This window comes from Sardina pilchardus, chromosome 12 (assembly GCF_963854185.1).
Source record: "Sardina pilchardus chromosome 12, fSarPil1.1, whole genome shotgun sequence".
NCBI classification, from domain to species: Eukaryota; Metazoa; Chordata; class Actinopteri; order Clupeiformes; family Clupeidae; genus Sardina; species Sardina pilchardus.
In genome coordinates, this window is record NC_085005.1 from 3723617 (window position 1) to 3743451 (window position 19835).

A 19835-nucleotide genomic window follows, 5' to 3' on the forward strand; every position below is an offset into this window, starting at 1 on the left:
CAGCGGCCGAGCATTACGGAGCGGCTCGTTAAATGTTGCGGCCGTGCTCCTCACCAGGGACCCCCGGTCACAGACCAGGCGGATGCGGGTGCTGTACGTGGTTTTCAAGCCGTCTGATTCGCACATAGAGCCATCGGTGTACTCCAGAAGCAGGTGGCCCGTCTCTTGGATGATCGGGCCTTTCTTGGCAACACCCATATTGCTGATAGATACTTTCTCAGGCTCCTAAGGGGAGAAAGAGGGAGAAAAAAACCCCAAAACAATCATAAAAATTATATATAGCATATATAATTATATACACACACACGCACACACACACAGTGGGCAATATCTTATCCTTTAAACTCTACTCGACTGTTTTTCACGGTTCCCAAGTAAAATTCCATGACCTTCCCCGACAACTGACTTTCCACAAAATATCATGAACAGTACAAAATACTAACCAAAGATTTCAGAGCAGCTGCGAATCTCTTTTTTTAGAATGGAAGACGAATAAATAGTCATTGAATAAACAAAGTTGGACTAACCACAACCTCTCAAGCAAGCAGTAAAGCTAATAACCAGGCTATACAGCAATTTTGCGTGGAAACATATTTGAATTAGGCCTTTCGGCAAGTTCATTTTAAACTGCCACAAAAATACATTCTCTGACATTCCATGACTTAGCTCCATAGACAGTATGATACAAATTCCCTGGCTTTCCATGTATGGAATAGACATGATCAAAATACCATGATGTTCCAGAAATGACAAAACCTGTGAGAACCCTGGTTTTTATTTGAGTGAGTGTTGGGGTGGGGAAGGGTGACTGACCTCCTTGGTGGACATCTCACAGACAGAAGCGGCCCGGTCACAGCCTGGCACGCCTCGTAGTGGACGGCACACGTTGATGTAGTACTTCCTGTGGTTCATGCCCAGATCCGTGACCTGCCAGTTCCTGCCAGCCCTGGACAGACTGTGGGAAAGAGAGAACAAGCTAGGGTCAGAGGTCAACCAATAGAGAACTCTGCAGACTCTACAGCTGTAAAGCTGAAGAAGATTTCAAGTGTGTGAATTACTGTACTACGATTCAACATGTGCAGGGTAGCACATTTATTTTCAGAGGCCTGCTTAGCTCAGTAAAAAAACTGCAATAAATAGCAGAGTGATTTATGAATCAAGGCAAGCATTCAACTATTCTGGAGCACATGTTCCAAGTCACAATGTGTGAACAATAGTCAGCCTTTCTATGTTGTAACACATTTTGTTTTCCTTCCCAATTTGAGTGCTTGTCAGTAAAGAACAGTGGCTGAGAGGCTTACCTGGACAAGTCATACTGCTTGAAGGTGATTGGGTCTGTTACCAGACACTCCCCAGGCCTCTCTGGGCATGCCAGGGAAGTGTACCACCTGAAGTTGTAGGTGAACTCGTCCTCCGCCTGTTAAGGTCAAAAGATGCTGACCATGAGAAAGCTGTACACAGAAGCAACTAACCTTTCTAAATGTCTAAACTTTCAAAAGGACACCTGTCCTTCAGAATATTATGTTTTGTCCTCAAACTTGCAAATGTCACATTGAATATTTTCATGAGCCAGTGTGTTTGCTACGGCAACAGCATCTGGTCTTACTTAACTGATCTGCTAAAGAAAAACTAAAGGCTAAAGCATTAGGCAACCACTGTGATCTGTATTTTGTTGGCAGAAATGTGTCACATTTCAGCTGAAATGTGGAAAGAATCGTCACATGTTGAAGAGAAAAAGTGCTCATAGAATAGTAATTAGTGATAGCAAACAATGATAGTGTGGTAATGTGTGTGGTCTTCCTGTGATGAGAGGGTTTTATGAGGAAGTCTATGTGGGAGGTTAGTGTGAACTGCCAGTAGGTCATGCATCAGATGGTTTACCTGGAACTCTGGCTTGCCCGTGCCTGCCTGCCGGTCACACAGGAAGGAGATGAGCGTGGAGCGACTGGTGTGCTGCTGGTTGTTGTACTTGGAGCCGTTCTTGTACACGAGCTGGATCATGCCGTCATAGTAGGACAGCTTGCTGTTGAACTCGCCCAGACTCCAGCCGTTTTTATCGCTGTAAACAAACGTCAGAGGCGTGAGATCACAAGTATTGGCAGTAGTCCACTTTCAGCTGAGTGCGTGCACTCACACACACCCGCACATGCATTCACGCCAATACACGCACGCACGTACACATACACGCACAAACACACACATCTTTTGCAGTTATCACTGATGACTCTGAACTGAGCCAATCAATTGAGTGATATGCAATGAGACCTGTGTGTTGTGAAAATGCTGGTGACCTACATTAGATCTGGTCAGACATTGCACCATAGCATTGCAGCAGAATGGACAGCTTCATGAAAATGAGGAACATGTACAGCCTAAAAGTGGCGTTACCTTTTATCCAACTGACAGGCCCCTGACTTGGGGGGACACTTGCCATCAGTGACCTCCTCACATACATTGACGAGGTAATTATACGGCTCCCCGGTCACGGTGTAATGGTCTGTCTTGGCCTTGCGCAGAGGTGTTAAATCAAACGAGAAGCCTGAGTGAGATGGAGAAAGGACAGAAGACAGTCAAACCAGCCATCATGGCCAAGAGTACTAAAAAATCGTTCAATTTGTTAAAGCCGAAAAATGACATATTTGTTGAGTAATTTGAATTATGTACGAGATATTCTGAGCTATTGTTTGGCGCTTCACGTGGCAAGAGCTGACCTGCTTGCTGGTCGGACACCTTGCAGTCTTCTCCCTCAGTCTTGGAGAGGACGCAGGCCGCTGCGGTGTGCCACTCCAGCTCATAAATGCACTCGTCGCTCGACACACTCCGCACGACGGGGGCGCTCTCCAGATCTCCTACGGACACACACCACCACCACAACAGCCACATAAACGTCTAGACCTTCTAACAGGTACAACTACACCATGCTTACTACAGTCTTATCATAACAATGCTTAGACGGCCATAAATGATTGAGAATTAATCTGGTATGAAGTTAAGATGAACTTGAACCTGGCTTGCATTTCAGGGAGATGATGGTCCTCGTCTTGATGTTCTTCCTGCAGACATCTCCGTCCGTGTAGATGAGGCGAATGCTGTTGCCATCCATCTGAGGTGCAGACAAGAAGCTGCCTAGGCTTTTTGGTTTGCGATCTTTGCCATCTTTGCCTAAGGACAAATCAGTACTCTTTGGTCATATTTGTATTAATGCATTTTGGCAAGAACATTTTAAACTGACACAACAAAATTCCCCGATATTCCATGGCTTTTCCCCAGACATGATTCACTTCCCCAACTTTCCATATCTGTCTCCAACAGACTTTCTAAAATTCCACGATAATAATCCCGAAACTCCATGACCCGTGGGATCGCTGCTTATATCAGTGCAATTCCATCACTAAAAGTGCTTTGCCTTTCCTGTTCAGATTGTAAGGTGCGCTCACCGACGACGGCACAGATGGCGGCTTCATCTGGACAGCCTGCCTGCTCCCCCTGCTGGAGGACTTTGTGACACATGTTGAGGTAAAAGCGCTTCTGGTCAGACTCCGCAGCACTGGCGTCCACTGCCTCCCAGTTCTGAAGAGATTCTGATTCTGGAAGGCCTATTTCATATATAAACAGGGGGTTTTAATCACACAGTTTATGCATGTATTTTTACACATTCTATTTCCTACTTCTTTGTCTACTTCTTCTTTCTTTCTGCTGCTTAGTTTTATATTTCTGTGGTTTTATTGTTTTTCATCTTTGTGAAGCATACTGGGTTGCCCTGTTGTACAAATGTGCTACATAAATTAAAGTTGCCTTGCCAAAAGCATACTGTAGGTCTAATGATCTATTCCCACAAACTAGGACACTCGCAAAATGCCATTGAAACAAGCATTGCAACATGTAAACACAAAACACACAATTTCTTCTTCTAATAGCCTTACCAGGGAATCGAGTGAGGGGAGAGAGGTCATATCGCTTCTTGCCCGATGTGACGCGGCAAAGCAGGTCTTCTTTCTCCTTGACGCAGGCATAAGCCGTGTACCACTCAAAGTAATATGTGCAGTCAGTCTCTCCAGTGAACACCGGGAAGCCTTTGCCATCATTTTCTATAAAGGGGCAACAACTTGCCATCAATCAAATTCATTCTGACAACATACAGACCAAAAGATTGTCTATCCGCAAGGGATCTGTTAGAATGCAGACATTTTTTGATCTGCTCAGCAGAAAGAAATAGAAAAATAAACGCACCTGCGGTTTCATTGCACTCAAAGTTGATGATGGTCATTCTCTGAAAGCCAGAGCTACACCTGCTGCCTCCCTGGTAGGTTAACGTGAGGTCGCCATCTGAGTATCTACAGTACATATACACGCACACGCACACACACACTTTGTAATTTCACAAAACTGTTGTGGATAGCTGCAACAGCCATGACTTTAACAATAACAGCTGTATCAACCACGGCAATGGCTTTAGTAAATGCAATGATCAGTAACAGAGAGGTTGAGAAAAACCTCTCACACGGCCTTCAGGTAGAGCCTGTATTAAAATACCATGAGGAGAGAAAGGACCACCTGAGGGTTTGGTTTTGGTATCTCCCAGTGACCTTCTTCATGTCTGCCTTCTCCTTCACCTGGCAGGCAGAAATGTAGCCCGTGTCGTCCGTACAGATCCCATGGCTGATCTCCCCACACACATTCAGGTAGTAGATGTAGCCATCTCTGCCCTCGCTGCTCTTAGTGTGGTACGGATCATCCCCCTCTGTCCAGGAGAAATGGCATGTTAACATGAACTCCAAATCTGTGCTCCTAACATTTCATTGGGTGGGTGACTGCACACCATGGGTGGGTAACGCGTTCTAGTAAGGATTCTAAGAAACACTATAGTTACAGAAGACAGAGAAAACATTCTTAAGCTAGAAGATACAGATGGTACGGGTTGAGAATGCTCCTTTCATTCCCGCACATCGGGACTCCCGAAGCATCGGGAAACTGCAACCGCAAGGGGGCAACATAGACCGCCCGAGTTTTCGAATGTTTACAGCCTACCTCACAGCTCTCTCACTCGACGTAGCCTATAACTCAGTCAGTCCAGCAGAGATGCCAGAGCAACGTTTTGGTCAACGGAGAGGGAGAGAAATGCTCCGCATATCCGTCTCATTTAATCATTAAAATGAAAGTGATTGGCGAAATTAATCAAACGACGTTTCAATAAACCATTGTTGAAATGAATGAAAATGGTTTTAGAAACCTATAGGCCTATCAGAAGGACTATTTCCTTCAATTCAACCTGAAATAGGCTACTCGAAAGGCAACCTTAGATTAATTCATGAATTCATTACGGTTACAAGACCGCATTTCCGTGAATAGGCTAGGCCTATTATTGTCAACGTCAAGGCGAAGACGAAAGAGATGGACAAGATGGACATTTTGGCAACATTTACATGCTAGGAATACTTAGAAATGTGTAAGCTATTTTAAAACGGAGGCTTGTTCATTTTAACCGGCGACGTTTCAAGTACATTTCCCGAATAAAGCCTATTGAAATTCACATCCAGCTGTGGCGCAAGTGGTTGTTGCATAGGTAGGCTATCGTATGCCAGCGACCGGGGTTCGAAACCTAGTCGAAGAACCTCTCCGGAACCCATCAAAAGAAAATGCATTTTTTTATTAAAAGAAACGAAAGACTTCCTGTTTTGAGATTCTTTTTATGTTTGCGATGTCTGCTGAAAAGAAAAGTTAATATGTTAATTCGTGGTTCAGCGCGCACTCACACACATTTTTACATTGACATAGTGTCGGGCTCAAGTGTCGTGTCGTCCTCAGTGCCGCATATAGGCTATAATGTAGTGACCTGGTTAGACGAGTGTGGGGGAGGGGGAATGATCGCACAAGACAATAATGCTCTTCATGAAATGGATCTCACAGGCGGCTGTCTGTTTTTAAATGTAGCCTACTACACCACTTGCGAAATCGGACGTGGCACATAGCCTAATTATTAGGCTACTGGATAGCAAATCCATAGACTTTGTTCATCCTATATCCTTAAAATGAAAGTGATGACTGGCGAAATTAATCAAACGACGTTTCAATAAACCATTGTTGAAATGAATGAAAATGGTTTTAGAAACCTATAGGCCTATCAGAAGGAAATAGCCTTCAATTCAACCTGAAATAGGCTAGGCCTACTCGAAAGGCAACCTTAGATTAATTCATGAATTCATTAGGCTACGGTTACAAGACCGCATTTCCGTGAATAGGCTATTATTGTCAACGTCAAGGCGAAGACGAAAGAGATGGACAAGATGGACATTTTGGCAACATTTACATGCTAGGAATACTTAGAAATGTGTAGGCCTAAGCTATTTTAAAACGGAGGCTTGTTCCTTTTAACCGGCGACGTTCAAGTAGGCTACGGCGACGTTCAAGTACATATGCCGAATAAAGCCTCTCGAAATTCACATCCAGTTGTGGCGCATGTGGTTGAAGCATAGGTATCGTACGCCAGCGACCGGGGTTCGAAACCCAGGCGAAGAACCTCTCCGGAACCCGTCAAAACAAAATGAATCGATTTATTTAAAGAAATGAAAGATTGCCTGTTTTGAGATTCTTTTTATGTTTGCCATGTCTGCTGAAAAGAAAAGTTAATATGTTAATTCGTGGTTCAGCGCGCACTCACACACATTTTTACATTGACATAGTGTCGGGCTCAAGTGTCGTCCTCAGTGCCGCATAGGCTATAGGCTATAATGTAGCCTAGTGAACTGGTTAGACGAGTGTGGGGGAGGGGGAATGATCGCACAAGACAATAATGCTCTTCATGAAATGGATCTCACAGGCGGCTGTCTGTTTTTAAATGTAGCCTACTACACCACTTGCGAAATCGGACGTGGCACATAGCCTAATTATTAGGCTACTGGATAGCAAATCCATAGACTTTGTTCATCCTATATCCTTGGCGGAGATAATAATTAGGCATATCAAATTAAAAGCACACTACGACAGGTATACTTGTGTGATCACGCAACACAAGAGAGCATTTAGCGATGGGACAGTTGTGAATGAGTGCTTAACACCCTGGAGTCTAAATACCCCCGGGGGATTTGAAAAACTGTTCCAAACACACATCTCAATCTCTGCTTTTAGAGACACCATTAGAAGCCTTTAATCAACTCGTTTTCAAATATATAGCCTATGTTTTAAGAGAATATGGCAATGATAATGGCACTTTCTAAAAACAATAAATTCGTAGGATTTGTCCTCTCACCTGCAGCAGGCCCATTCAAAAGCCCATCCACCTAATTTGCATTTGAAAGAGCCAATCACTAAAGTGACACATTTAGTCTAGCCTACTTTATTAGTTTTTTTTGACCCCTCTAATAAATTGCCTATAGTCCTACTACGATAATGGAGGAAGGGCTGCCTAACTGTTCCCCCTAAGAGTTTTTTCATAAGATAAAATGTTTACTCTATTTAAGTTTAGGATTTGGTAGACAAGACAACCTCGGAAAAGTTCTTCAGATAAACAATGTTTTATTGAATTAAAGGAAAGAAAATGTATCGCCAGGGTTTCGGGGCTTGCGAAGGCATTCGTTGATCTTATCGATGCAGTCCTTGCGGCCACTTCTCCCCATCGTAGGAAACTTTCTGCTTAGTGTTGACAAAGGTCTTGACGTTGTGTGGCAGTGCTTGCTTGCCCTTCGATCCATCCCAGTTGGTGGTTTTGCACCAGACTCTAGTGCTCCTTTGTGGTGATGGCTCTGAAGAGCAGGCATCCGTATCTACCAGTGATGCGCGGGCTGATCCAAATCGAGCGGGCGACCGCGGTTATGGGTCAAGAAAAAATATTTTTAATGATATGCGGGTCATGTTTGGTCGGGTCGGTAAAAAAAATAAATTGTCATTTATATCGTAGCCTACATAATTGTCTTTAGAAGAAAAAGACATAAGTTGCAGCATTCCCACTGAAACGCGATTCTATCCCCCACATTTTGTCACGAACATGTAGAAATGCACTTGTTGTTTCTGCGTAGACAGACCCTCGGCTACACTTGACATGCAGTTGTGTTCTGTTCTCAGAGCATATGCTTTCTCTGTCTATGATCTGCAGCTTTTATCTCGAACTGCTGGCCTCTACAGAAAGTGGCAGAATCGTCTACTGAGCAGCGAAGTTGCCGATGCAATGCGTGTTTCTCAAGTCTGATAATTTCCAGCAAGATCGAATGGTATTATGGAAAGAAAAATAAACTAAAAGTTTCCCAAATCAGGAAATATTTCTTAATTTAATGTAATCAAGGCATATAGCCTACAATTGGTATGAGCATGCAATATGTGCGTCCTTGCGCAACTTATAGGCCTAGTGGCTCGTTGGAAAGCCCCACGTCTGCCCTTCCCCACGTCGTGCAATAAAGGTTTCATCTCGCTGCAATTTATAATCGCGGAGCAATGGACTTTTGGTCCATTGATGAAGACGTTAATAAAGAGTTTCTTAATAATATTCTATGCCTGCATTTCATGCTTGGGAGAGCTTCAAGGCATTCATGTGAGGAACGGCTGAAACAGAATTTGTATAGGAAAATCCTAGGCTAATTATGTTCAATGTTGAGTCAAACAGCCACATTTTTGGATGAATGCTGACACGGAACAAAAAAAAGGTAGACTAAATGCATGTTTCCCAAATTCTGAGCAATTATAGGCTATATATAATTAGGCAATATAGGCTATATTATTGTTTTACATGCATATGAGATACCAATTTTGCATAGCTCAATGACGCTACGACTAAGTTAGACTAGGCTACTTTTTACAATAAGCGGGTCGGGTCCTGTATTTCAATATTTTTTTTTTGCGGTCCGAGTTGTGGTCGGGTTAGTTGTAAACGGCGGGGCGGGGCGGGGCGTTCAGACACGTACCCGCGCATCACTGGTATCTACCAACGTTGCCGCGACTCTGTTGGTGAATTCGAGCATGTTGTTCTAATCTGGGCCAACAGCAAGCAAAGTCACGTCATCGTGCTGAGAAGGAACTTGAATGCTGTTGTCGAATGTGGCAGAGAATACAGAAGAAGACTTTAACTATTACTTATATATTCTTATGACGAAACGCGAAGAAAAAATACGAGGACTGACCATCTCGCCTCTCCGCGTTTCCCCCAATAGGCCTACCATGGCGACAAAGAAATAAATATGATTTGACATTTTAATGTTTGTAGCGCGCCAGTTTACCCAGTGTGTGTGCATTGAGTAGTTCCTTAAAATACGGAACAAAGAGCGTCCCGTAGGCTATCTGTTCAATACAGAAGAAGACTTTAACTATTACTTATATATTTCTTATAACGAAACGCGAAGAAAAAATACGAGGACTGACCATCTCGCCTCTCCACGTTTCCCCCAATATCATGGCGACAAAGAGAAATACATATGATTTGACATTTTAATGTTTGTAGCGCGCCAGTTTACCCAGTGTGTGTGCATTGAGTAGTTCCTTAAAATACGGAACAAAGAGCGTCCCGTAGGCTATCTGTTTAATACAGAAGAAGACTTTAACTATTACTTATATATTTCTTATAACGAAACGCGAAGAAAAAATACGAGGACTGACCATCTCGCCTCTCCGCGTTTCCCCCAATATCATGGCGACAAAGAGAAATAAATATGATTTGACATTTTAATGTTTGTAGCGCGCCAGTTTACCCAGTGTGTGTGAATTGAGCAGTTCCTTAAAATACGGAACAAAGAGCGTCCCGTAGGCTATCTGTTTAATACAGAAGAAGACTTTAACTATTACTTATATATTTCTTATAACGAAACGCGAAGAACAAATACGAGGACTGACCATCTCGCCTCTCCGCGTTTCCCCCAATATCATGGCGACAAAGAGAAATAAATATGATTTGACATTTTAATGTTTGTAGCGCGCCAGTTTACCCAGTGTGTGTGCATTGAGTAGTTCCTTAAAATAGCCTACGGAACAAAGAGCGTCCCGTAGGCTATCTGTTTAATACGGAAGAAGACTTTAACTATTACTTATATATTTCTTATAACGCTGGCTGTAGGCGATTTCTATAACCATTTTCATTCATTTCAACAATGGTTCATTGAAGTGTCGTTTGAATAATTTCGCCAGTCATCACCTTCATTTTAATGATTCAGTGAGATTAAGGAGTCGACTATTGACGGATATGCGGTCTTCATCATTAAATGCAGTTGAAACTTTCTGCCACCTGGTGGTTGTTTGGGTACATTGCCTTAGCCTCGAAAAAAATCGGCTTGACGCACTGCGGGATCTCTTCGGGAGTCCCGCGGGAGAAGGTGCATTCTCAACCCGTACCCACTGTATTCCAAATGTATAACTCCCACCATCATCAACATGACTTTAAGTTTACATCAGTGTTTCCCAAACTTTTTTCCTACAAGGCCCCCTACACGACCTCCTATGCGCATACACACACAAGACAACAATTTGGGTCCAGGGATGAATTACCAATACCTAGCCTAGCCGGACTTGAAGGTTGCTTATGGAAGTTCAGAGGTCAGAGGTAATAAATAGCTACATTACTACTGTACATTACTATATAGTTGTACTGTTCTTTCAATTTTCTGTAAAGCACATTGAACGGCCTGGTGTAAGAAATGCGCTATACAAATAAAATTGCCTTGCCTACATGAATTTAAACCTGGAACAAAAATTTGGATAACGCAGAGCTTTGATTATCCAATTGGGTGTGCTATTGGGATTTTATACATTTAATGTGTGCAAACAGAATTTTGGTAACCTCACAACCTCAGCCCAGGCAACATTCTACGGACCCCTTGCAATCCCTGACTGGCCCTAATGGGGTCTGCGGACCCCAGGTTGGGAACCACTGCTTTACATCATCAGCCTGCTAAAGTGTGTGTGCTCATTCTGGTGATGGTTTTGCAATCTTGGCTAGCTGACTGGTTGGTTGATTAGCAATGCTGACTGGCGGTGGTCAGTAGGACTCACGGTTAAGGGTGAGGTGGGTGAGGTCGATGGAGATGTCGTGCTGTTCACTGGTCAGTTTGCAAGAATGGCTCTCCAGGTAGTCCCTGTGGCAGGCATACTCAGTCACCCACTCAATCTCGTAGCGGCAGTTGGTTTTGGCAGTCATCTTCGGAACACTGCCCTGGAGGAGCAAGCACACACAATCAAATGAGAGAAGGGAAACAACAATGATTAAGAAACACACATTACACAACTACGCAACTCCTTGTACTGTACAAGCCATTGCTCCCACGACTACTGTTTGTCTAACAGATGCCTGTACCGTGAGACCCTTACAGATCTTCAGGCTGATCTGATCTACATGTACCTTCCTGATCCTGAAGTCCAGAGAACAAATGATCATCTGTACAAGTAGTATTTTACAAACTCATTTCTAGCTACATTTATTTATACTGTAAATATGTTCAGCAGCCAGAAAAGAGTGTTATCATGAAATGTATCTTTTTACAACAATTAGAGATTTGTACATGAAACCAAATGCATAATGCAATTACCTCCTGCCTTCCTGATGGACAGATGAAAGTGATGGTGACAGCAGGCTTGTGTCCGTCACAGAACTCCGGGATCTTGTCAGTGGGTCCTTCATATCTCAGCTTCAATCTGAAAGCAACAGTAAGATCGATAAATCAAGAGGCAGATGAACAGACTGCTAACTCTGAAGAATAAACAATGAGTACACTCTTTGCACACTTAAAAAAGTTTAATTTGTTCCACCAAACCAAAACAATCCCACTAAGTGGACATGTGGAAAATATGTAGAATGACCAGTAGTGGACATTCAGTGTAAATATGGACACAAACATATCAGTAAGGAACCAGGTCTGATAGTACACATTTAGATGAATACAACACACACAAATATAATGCTAGATAGACAACTTATGTGACATTGCAGACAGAGAGGCAGGCGATTCAGTATCAGTATCATCCAGCGTGCACACTCTCATGGGAGCCAAGAGCTCCACAGTGGTGGTACAGTACCTGTCATTGGACAGCAGCTCCAGCTGCTTGGAGGGGATGCCCATGTTATAGGAGGCTCCTTTGGTAGTCAAACAGGCAGCTGAGCCCTCCGGACATTGAGCCTGTGGACCGTCTGAAGAAAGGAGACATACGCAAACAAATCCTGAGTGACCCTCAGTTTAGCAGTGAGAAGCATGGAACGATACAAGCTTAGATAGTGACCAGGGGACCGGATGAGACATGATGGCAGAATATACAAGCCTATGCCCTTCCTTCCAAAACTCTTAATCTCTTGAAAAGACCATCAATGTACTTTCAAAGTCTGAGTCGCTGCTTCTACTTTGAACTCTGTTAGGTCACCCAGACGACATTCAGACATGCAGTACGGCTCTTTGAGACGACATATGATGATGTATGTAAACACCATAGAGCCATTGCATAATGACAGCCTCAGACAGCCTCATTTTAAAAGTTTGACGGAGGTAGCACAAATTGACTTTTTAAAGTGGGGCTAACATTAGAGCAGTCATTAACCTGTTCATCTGTTGCCGACAAAATATTATCCAAGTGTGCTGGTAAATTGAAATTTTTGTATCGCAAGACAAGACATCTAGATTTCTCTATCAAGAAATTACTGGTTGTATCACTGATTCAATGTCATTTCGATTATGCTTGTTCTGCCTGGTACTGTGGGTTATCAGTTAAACTTAAAAACAGACTGCAAGTGATGCAAAATAATGTTATCCGTTACCTACTAAACGCACCCCCCAGGACTCATATTGGTAGAGATGCTTTTAAAACGGTAGGGCTGCTGCCAGTACATGTTAGAGTTGAGCAGTTAAATCTGAACCACATGTTTAATGTCATAAATGGCTCTGCTCCCAAATATTTACACTCTCACATAGAAATGGTCCATACACAACACAATCACAATACTAGGGCCAGTGTCCGTTCTTGTAAAGTACCCAGGGTTAACAGTGCAGCTAGAAGCGCTTTTTTCTATACAGGCATCATATTGTGGAATAATCTGCCACTTTCCCTCAAAATTCTAAACTCCAGAGGGAGTTTTAGACGTCAGGTGAAGTCATTTTTATGGAATAGAGTAAATTAGCTTTCTAAATATAGATGAATCATTTTATGTGATCTGTGATTTTATAGAATTCTCCCAGTATTGGATGATTCTGTGTTATATGTTATTCTTTTGTTCTGTAATATGTCTTATATGTGTCTCAACCACCAAGGACCATGTTGGAAATAAGTGTTCACACTTTAACATGCCATCCTTTGGATTATGTTGTCTGTCTAATCCAAAATAAATCAAATCAAAAAAAAAAAAAAAAGTGGTCTAGTTTACAGTGTATGGTCTACATGAGGGCAAAAGTTAATATTCTGAGTGTAGGATATGAGATGGGTCAGTCAATATCCTCTGAGTTTGCCTAACAACTGACTGGTCATATAAAGACTGAAGGGACTGGTCTTCCTTCCCATCACCTTCATAACAGTGTGAATCAGATAGCTGAGCTTGTTTTTCAGTTGCACAGTGAGGTTACCAAAGAATACGAGCATCCCACACCTGACCAAGTCTACGTAAAAATAATAATCTCTGCTGTATGTATTTGAGAATGCAGACTCTCAACATGTACCTTACAACTAAAAGTATTATCCAGGTGAATTCCTAGGTACTTGTATGAGCAGACCTGATTAATGTGTGCTATGTATGACAACAGGACTGTGATCCCCTACAGAACAAGGGTCCAGGACCTTAGTCTTAGACACTTTTAAATGAGACGATTAGTGGCGCACCACTGCACAACGTTTCCTATGTCTGAAACATAGGCTGGTGTACATTTATGTGTGTCTTTATGCAGTTGGCTAAGGATAGCTGTGTCATCTGAAAATGTAAAAACATACTGTAGTGGTGATTCTGACACACTGACTACAGTTGGTTAAAAAGGAGAAGTGCCATTTGGAAAGAGAAAAAGGTCACATTAACCTGCTTCAACACTGAAATAAGCAAATGAGGCTGGAGTGTGTTGAAGGCTGAGCTAAAACCACCAAATGAAATACGTGCGTAGGCTTGGGGATCCTCTAAATGTTTGATGGTGAGGTGGGTGATGCTAGCTATGGCATCGTCCATTGCCCTGCAATGTCTATAAGCAAATTGATATGGGTCAGGTGCTAGATTGACCCCTAGCTTGAGCACAGACACCATGCATTTTTCGCAGAACTTCATGAACACTGAAGTCTATGCCACCAGGTCTCATTAATTTTAGTTGGGCAATTATTTTTGGCTATTGGAACTATGAATGATTCCAGAGGGTGGGGAAACGTATGTAACAGGGCTAGTACACCAGATCAACAGAGATGATTATGGTAAGCTCTCTTCTTATAGGCTTCTTGTCTATATTTTGGCCTCCCAACACTTGGTTAACACAAAACATATCATTCAGGTTGCAATAACAGGGAAGAACTAAACTTTGTAGACCTTGCATTTCTTCTCAACACACTGGTATTACTACTGAGCACATAGGATGACAGCAGAAAAATAAACTCACTCAAACTGCGACAAATGTTAATGTTGAAGTCTATTTCATCATCCGAGTCGTCCACTAGGTATCCATCAGTGATCTTGATGAGAGGATTCAGGTCGTGTTTCTTTCCATCAGAGTCAAATGCATAGCAGGGCACCTTCATAAACACAGAGCAAGCAAAAACACTCCTTGTCAAACTACTGCCTACATAAAAAAGAATCCAAGCAAACACAATCAGTGCTGGTCTTCCTATGATGCTTACAGTTGAATGGACACATAAATCTACATAGACAGAAAATGACAACGAATTAGACTATTATTTAGAAATCGCTAAATGACTGTAGGAGATGATGTGGTACACCAAACTGTGGATTAGATTAGTCAGACTGCCCATCCCCATCACCCAACCGAAACCCTGGGGGCTTAGTCAGGCTGACATTTCGCAGGCGTTGGAGAACATTCTGTTTGGTCTATAACACATTTGGTCACACATACTGACAGCGCCTGTGGTGACCAACACAAACTATACATCCAAATAATCACTGGAATCACTTAACAATTAATTTGTTTGGCTCTTGATTGATTGAATACAACTCATTTCACATACTTAAAGGGATATTCCGCCATTTTTGGAAATACGCTCATTTTCCACCTCCCCTCGAGCAAAACAATCGATATTTACCTTGTTCCCGTTCATCCAGCCATTCTGTGAGTCTGGCGATACAACTTTTAGCTTCAGCCTAGCATAGATCATGAATCGGATTAGACCATTAGCTTCTCGCCTGCTAGCTTCATGTTTAAAAGTGACTAAGATTTCTGGTAATTTTCTCATTTAAAACGTGTCTCCTCTCAAGTTAGAAAGTGCAATAAGACCAACTGAAAATGAAACCTGGCGTTTTTCTAGGCTGATTTGACATGGAACTACACTCTCATCTGGCGTAATAATCAAGGCAACTTGCACACTACTGGCACTACTACTGCTTGTTGTCTATGGGGACTATTTTCAGATGCTGCGTACGATATCACTACGCCTATGGTACGTTTGCAAGTTGCCTCGATTCTTACGCCAGATGAGAGTGTAGTTCCATGTCAAATCAGCCTAGAAAAACGCCAGGTTTCATTTTCAGTTGGTCTTATTGCACTTTCTAACTTGAGAGGAGACACGTTTTAAATGGGAAAATTACCAGAAATCTTAGTCACTTTTAAACATGAAGCTAGCAGGCGAGAAGCTAATGGTCTAATCCGATTCAATGATCTATGCTAGGCTGAAGCTAAAAGTTGTATCGCCAGACTCACAGAATGGCTGGATGAACGAGAACAAGGTAAATATCGATTGTTTTGCTCGAGGGGAGGTGGAAAATGAGCGTATTTCCAAAAATGGCGGAATATCCCTTTAAAGCTGATGACATCTTATCAAAGATAGGCCTAACAACTACAGATTTGCCATAGGAACAATCCCTCAATTCAATAGAAAACCCTCCAAATGTAAGGCAGCAGAATCTTATGACTTGCAGCAGGTTAGTAGATAGCATTTATTTGAAAATACAAATTATCAGTTTAACTCACCTCTTTATGGGGCTTGAACTTGTCCTTATCACAGGCAACATAAGTCCTCCATTCAAAGTGATGAACACACTCTGATACAGTGACCAATTCTGGAGTTCCCTATAACAAGAAAGAAAAGCAAATATGCATAATTGGATATATGACAGCACTGAGCACTAGGAATGGTTTCACAGAAGGGTTTTGTTTGCTTAGCTGCAGGTTATACTTCTTCCGATAACGTCAAAATGTGGGCCTGTGCCACACTGCCAACTCTTATTATCACAGCACAGCACCAGGACTGTATGCAACTGCTCAAGATAACTGTTCAAAACAGCTGCTTTGAAGTAGTTACCATGCATTGTTTGCTGTGTGCAACATAACTCAAGACACGTCCGGCTTCCTTTGGAAACCAATTTACCACAAGAATGGAAACTGTTGTCGGTTTTACATACTGAACTCTTGTTGACTGAAGAGTAATCTAACACCTGGTTATTCAAACACAACTGTCTCTACTGATCATGAGGTCATTCACCCATTCACCAAGTGGCTCAGCTGCAGAGAGTTTCATTCTAACTCAGCTCTTCCTGTTCTGACACCTACCATGGTCTTCCCACAAAGGAAAGAGATGCTGGTCTGCATGTTACCGCTGCCACCCTCACACTTCTGTGTGCTGTTGAAATCTAGCACTTTGGTCTTCGGCAAAATGGTCCTTAAGCCCAGTTCGCCTATCAGGACAAATCAAGAGACATGTTCCATACACACAAAACATTTAGAACATTTAAGGACATGCAGATAAATGTCACCATTACCCAAAATTGTTTTTTGTTTTTACTCTTTTGAGTAAAGCATACGCATTGACAGAGTAAAGGTCAACATCTTGTAGTATCTTTCTCCTTCCTGACAGGCTAGCTAACATTGAGGTTTATGCTCAGGGGAATTCACTGCCTGAGAATTTGACCTCCAATACCACGAACGAGTAAAACTAATAAGACAGCCTGACAGCTAAATCTAGCAAGAGAAAGCAAAGATAGCATACAGAGAGGCAATATGATGCCTCCATTTAATGTACTTCTGAACTGAGAGAGCAATTTCATATCCTTATTACAGTTTCAGACCCTGCAATTAGACCAATACAGAAAGTCTGTTTAATGCTTTGCATGCATAGTAGCACATTTGATTATATATCATTCTGTGCACCATCCAACATGAGTCACACCACCCAACCACCAAAACATGGTTTAAGTCATGAAATATGTCCATTGTTTGCCTATTGTTATTTCACATGAGTAAACATTCAGTCTCATTGTAGTGACCTAGTTTCTGGTGTGTCCAGGTAGGCACTGGGTTGGTCCTAACAAACTATGATATCTCTACTACAGTACAACATACTACAGTGAACATTTCAGCTCCAGTACTTCATTTAACAAAGCAATACCTGCGATTACAGTATTTTTTTGCTATACACCAATATTTAGTTCATGTTGCTTGTAGGGTTTGTTGTATCATCAAGTGCCCCAGCAGCTGACTGACCTTATAGGCCTCTTCTCAAACCCGGGCAACTGGACATGACATGATAAATAGATCATGTGAGAGTCCACATTAGTCTCCCAACTTCCACAATTTTGAGTCGTGCTGATTTTAGCTGTTGTCACCTGACTAACACTAAGGCCTGTCCCAACATTTAACAGATCCTCTAGAGGGGCCAAAGGCCATGTTTATAACCATGCTGTTAAATATCACACTGTTTACATGCATGCATGTGAAATTGTCAACGTTCATTTAAGTCTTGTAACCTTATGTCTAGCATGATGACCGTTATTATGACAGCAGAGGCGTCAACATGTTATTTTACAGTATGTCCACATAGACACTTAAATGATATATGCATGATTGGTGTATTCTTTGATCTTATAAGTTCAAAAGTACTGTAGTCCACGTCAGTGAATGATGCATTATAAGAGATACCCAGACCTTGACTCTTACAAAATCATCAGACCACGACCTAAAAGGCTGTTCAAAAACCCACATCCTCAGTGGCGTGTGGTGTGGCTGCCTTGAACTCACCCACTGTTGTGTCCGTTTTGCTGGCAAGACTGTGGGCACAGACTGCCGCCCCCTTCCCGCATTTTGTGTCAGGAGAGTTATCACACAATTTCATTGTGTACTTCATCTGGCTGTCCTGGTCGATGGCCTCCCATTGGTAACTGGATTGGATGGGGGGTTGGGGGGGGGAGAAACAGTATCGAGACTTTCAAAAACGTCTGCCAGGCGGATAAGGTTAGGTGAGCCCATAGACGGACGTTAGGGAATAACAAACTACGTGTCATCGATGCGTGTGAGCAACTATTATGCCCATAACGTTTTGTCAAAACTATTGCGCCTACAATAGCCACTTGAAGGAAGTAATCGTGTGTCAGTTTATGAAGCGCAATCCTCAAGTTTGCTTAGCTTGGTTCCCAGTTTGTTGAAGCAAGCACAGAGATTCTCTTCTCATGCTGACATAACACAGGCTACCTAGGTAAAGGTCGTTATTTTTGGATTTTGTTATTCAGTTGTTAACTACAAGATTTAGCCAACCTGGTGGGTTCTCAACATAGTGATGAGCAAATGATCAGCAGTGGTTAGTAATATGTAATAATGTTCACCCTTCACTCAAGAGCTAGCTAACGTCAAACGGTTCATGACATGGTCACATTAGCCAACTGATAAAGGGGCTAATGAGTGACACACAGCTCAACCATACAAGTTGAGAGAACCAGAGAATAACCAGGCAACTAATACTCCTTAAACATTACAGGTCAGACTAAACATAGGTATTAATAAATAGTGCGCGGGCTAACCAGTCCTCACCTGCACAGATCTTGTAGCGAGAGACCGTCACTGGATCCCTCCGTGACAGAGACATATACCAAAATTGTTAAAATGCATAAAGCATTTGATAATTTACAAGATACCACGGTATGTGTTTTATATAAAGACCCCATGTTTTGTTCCGGAACAAAATATTACGACGTATCCGACATGATACAGCAACTCCTCCGGCAGCTGTAGCAGGAACCAGTCGCATCACATGATGTGCATGACACTTGATAGAAACTAGTCACGTGGTAGAAGCGACTTACGTGAGTCATCCTGTACTGAACATGCATCGTTGTACTTCACGCTCACACACAAGCAATTTTGTGTATTTCTTTTTTTTAATAAATTCTAAACTTGCCCGATATTTTATTAATATTAACAACTTTAAATGAGAAGTCCACTGAGTCTTCACATAAATCCCCGTTTCTCGAAGTTGCTGAATAACTATCCTAACAGGGGAAAAAACAAAAATGAAATCGGTTTTTACTATACTCGAGTTGCTTTTAGCCACCAGCTGGCGCAGTCAGACGACTAGTCCAAAGAGCTACACTTGGGACATGTCCGTGAGCTCCGATGTATGCCCGTGTGTAGCTGCTGGCTGTATCAAGTCGAGCTCGGTAAAACCGATAGTTTTTTTTTTCCGTAGGCCTACCGACAGTAGGCTACGGTGATCTCGAGAAATGTATGAAACTCGCCAGATTTCTCCAGTTACTCATCACTACAATGAAGTAGCAAAATTAGAGACAACATACATAAAAGCGTGTTATTTCCACGCGTAATATCGCACATATTTTTCGGCAATATTTTTTTAAAAATGATTTTTTTTCATAGTGTATAGTCAGGATGGCCGAGCGGTCTAAGGCGCTGCGTTCAGGTCGCAGTCTCCCCTGGAGGCGTGGGTTCGAATCCCACTTCTGACATAACTTTTCAAGTACA

The 19835-nt window shown here is 42.4% G+C and overlaps 1 protein-coding gene and 1 non-coding gene across 2 annotated transcripts in view; one reads left to right on the forward strand and one right to left on the reverse strand.

Annotated features, from left to right (window-relative positions):
• igf2r (insulin-like growth factor 2 receptor) overlaps positions 1 to 19078 on the reverse strand; it is a 45332-nt gene extending 26254 nt beyond the window's left edge. The window contains exons 1-19 of the mRNA XM_062550243.1: positions 18891 to 19078; positions 18105 to 18244; positions 16641 to 16765; positions 16062 to 16160; positions 14520 to 14652; positions 11986 to 12097; positions 11499 to 11604; positions 10966 to 11125; positions 4555 to 4741; positions 4231 to 4334; positions 3924 to 4088; positions 3438 to 3596; positions 3007 to 3162; positions 2712 to 2849; positions 2389 to 2539; positions 1882 to 2059; positions 1302 to 1417; positions 814 to 955; positions 55 to 225 (exon numbers count right to left, since the gene is read on the reverse strand). Of these exons, the coding sequence (XP_062406227.1) occupies positions 55 to 225; positions 814 to 955; positions 1302 to 1417; positions 1882 to 2059; positions 2389 to 2539; positions 2712 to 2849; positions 3007 to 3162; positions 3438 to 3596; positions 3924 to 4088; positions 4231 to 4334; positions 4555 to 4741; positions 10966 to 11125; positions 11499 to 11604; positions 11986 to 12097; positions 14520 to 14652; positions 16062 to 16160; positions 16641 to 16765; positions 18105 to 18244; positions 18891 to 19024 (2676 nt within the window). The 5' untranslated portion in view covers positions 19025 to 19078. The remainder of the gene's footprint in view (positions 1 to 54; positions 226 to 813; positions 956 to 1301; positions 1418 to 1881; positions 2060 to 2388; positions 2540 to 2711; positions 2850 to 3006; positions 3163 to 3437; positions 3597 to 3923; positions 4089 to 4230; positions 4335 to 4554; positions 4742 to 10965; positions 11126 to 11498; positions 11605 to 11985; positions 12098 to 14519; positions 14653 to 16061; positions 16161 to 16640; positions 16766 to 18104; positions 18245 to 18890) is intronic.
• Positions 19079 to 19736: 658 nt separating this feature from the next.
• Positions 19737 to 19819, forward strand: trnal-cag (transfer RNA leucine (anticodon CAG)). Its single transcript has one exon. It is a non-coding gene; the product is annotated as a tRNA-Leu (tRNA).
• The last annotated feature ends 16 nt before the right edge of the window (positions 19820 to 19835 follow it).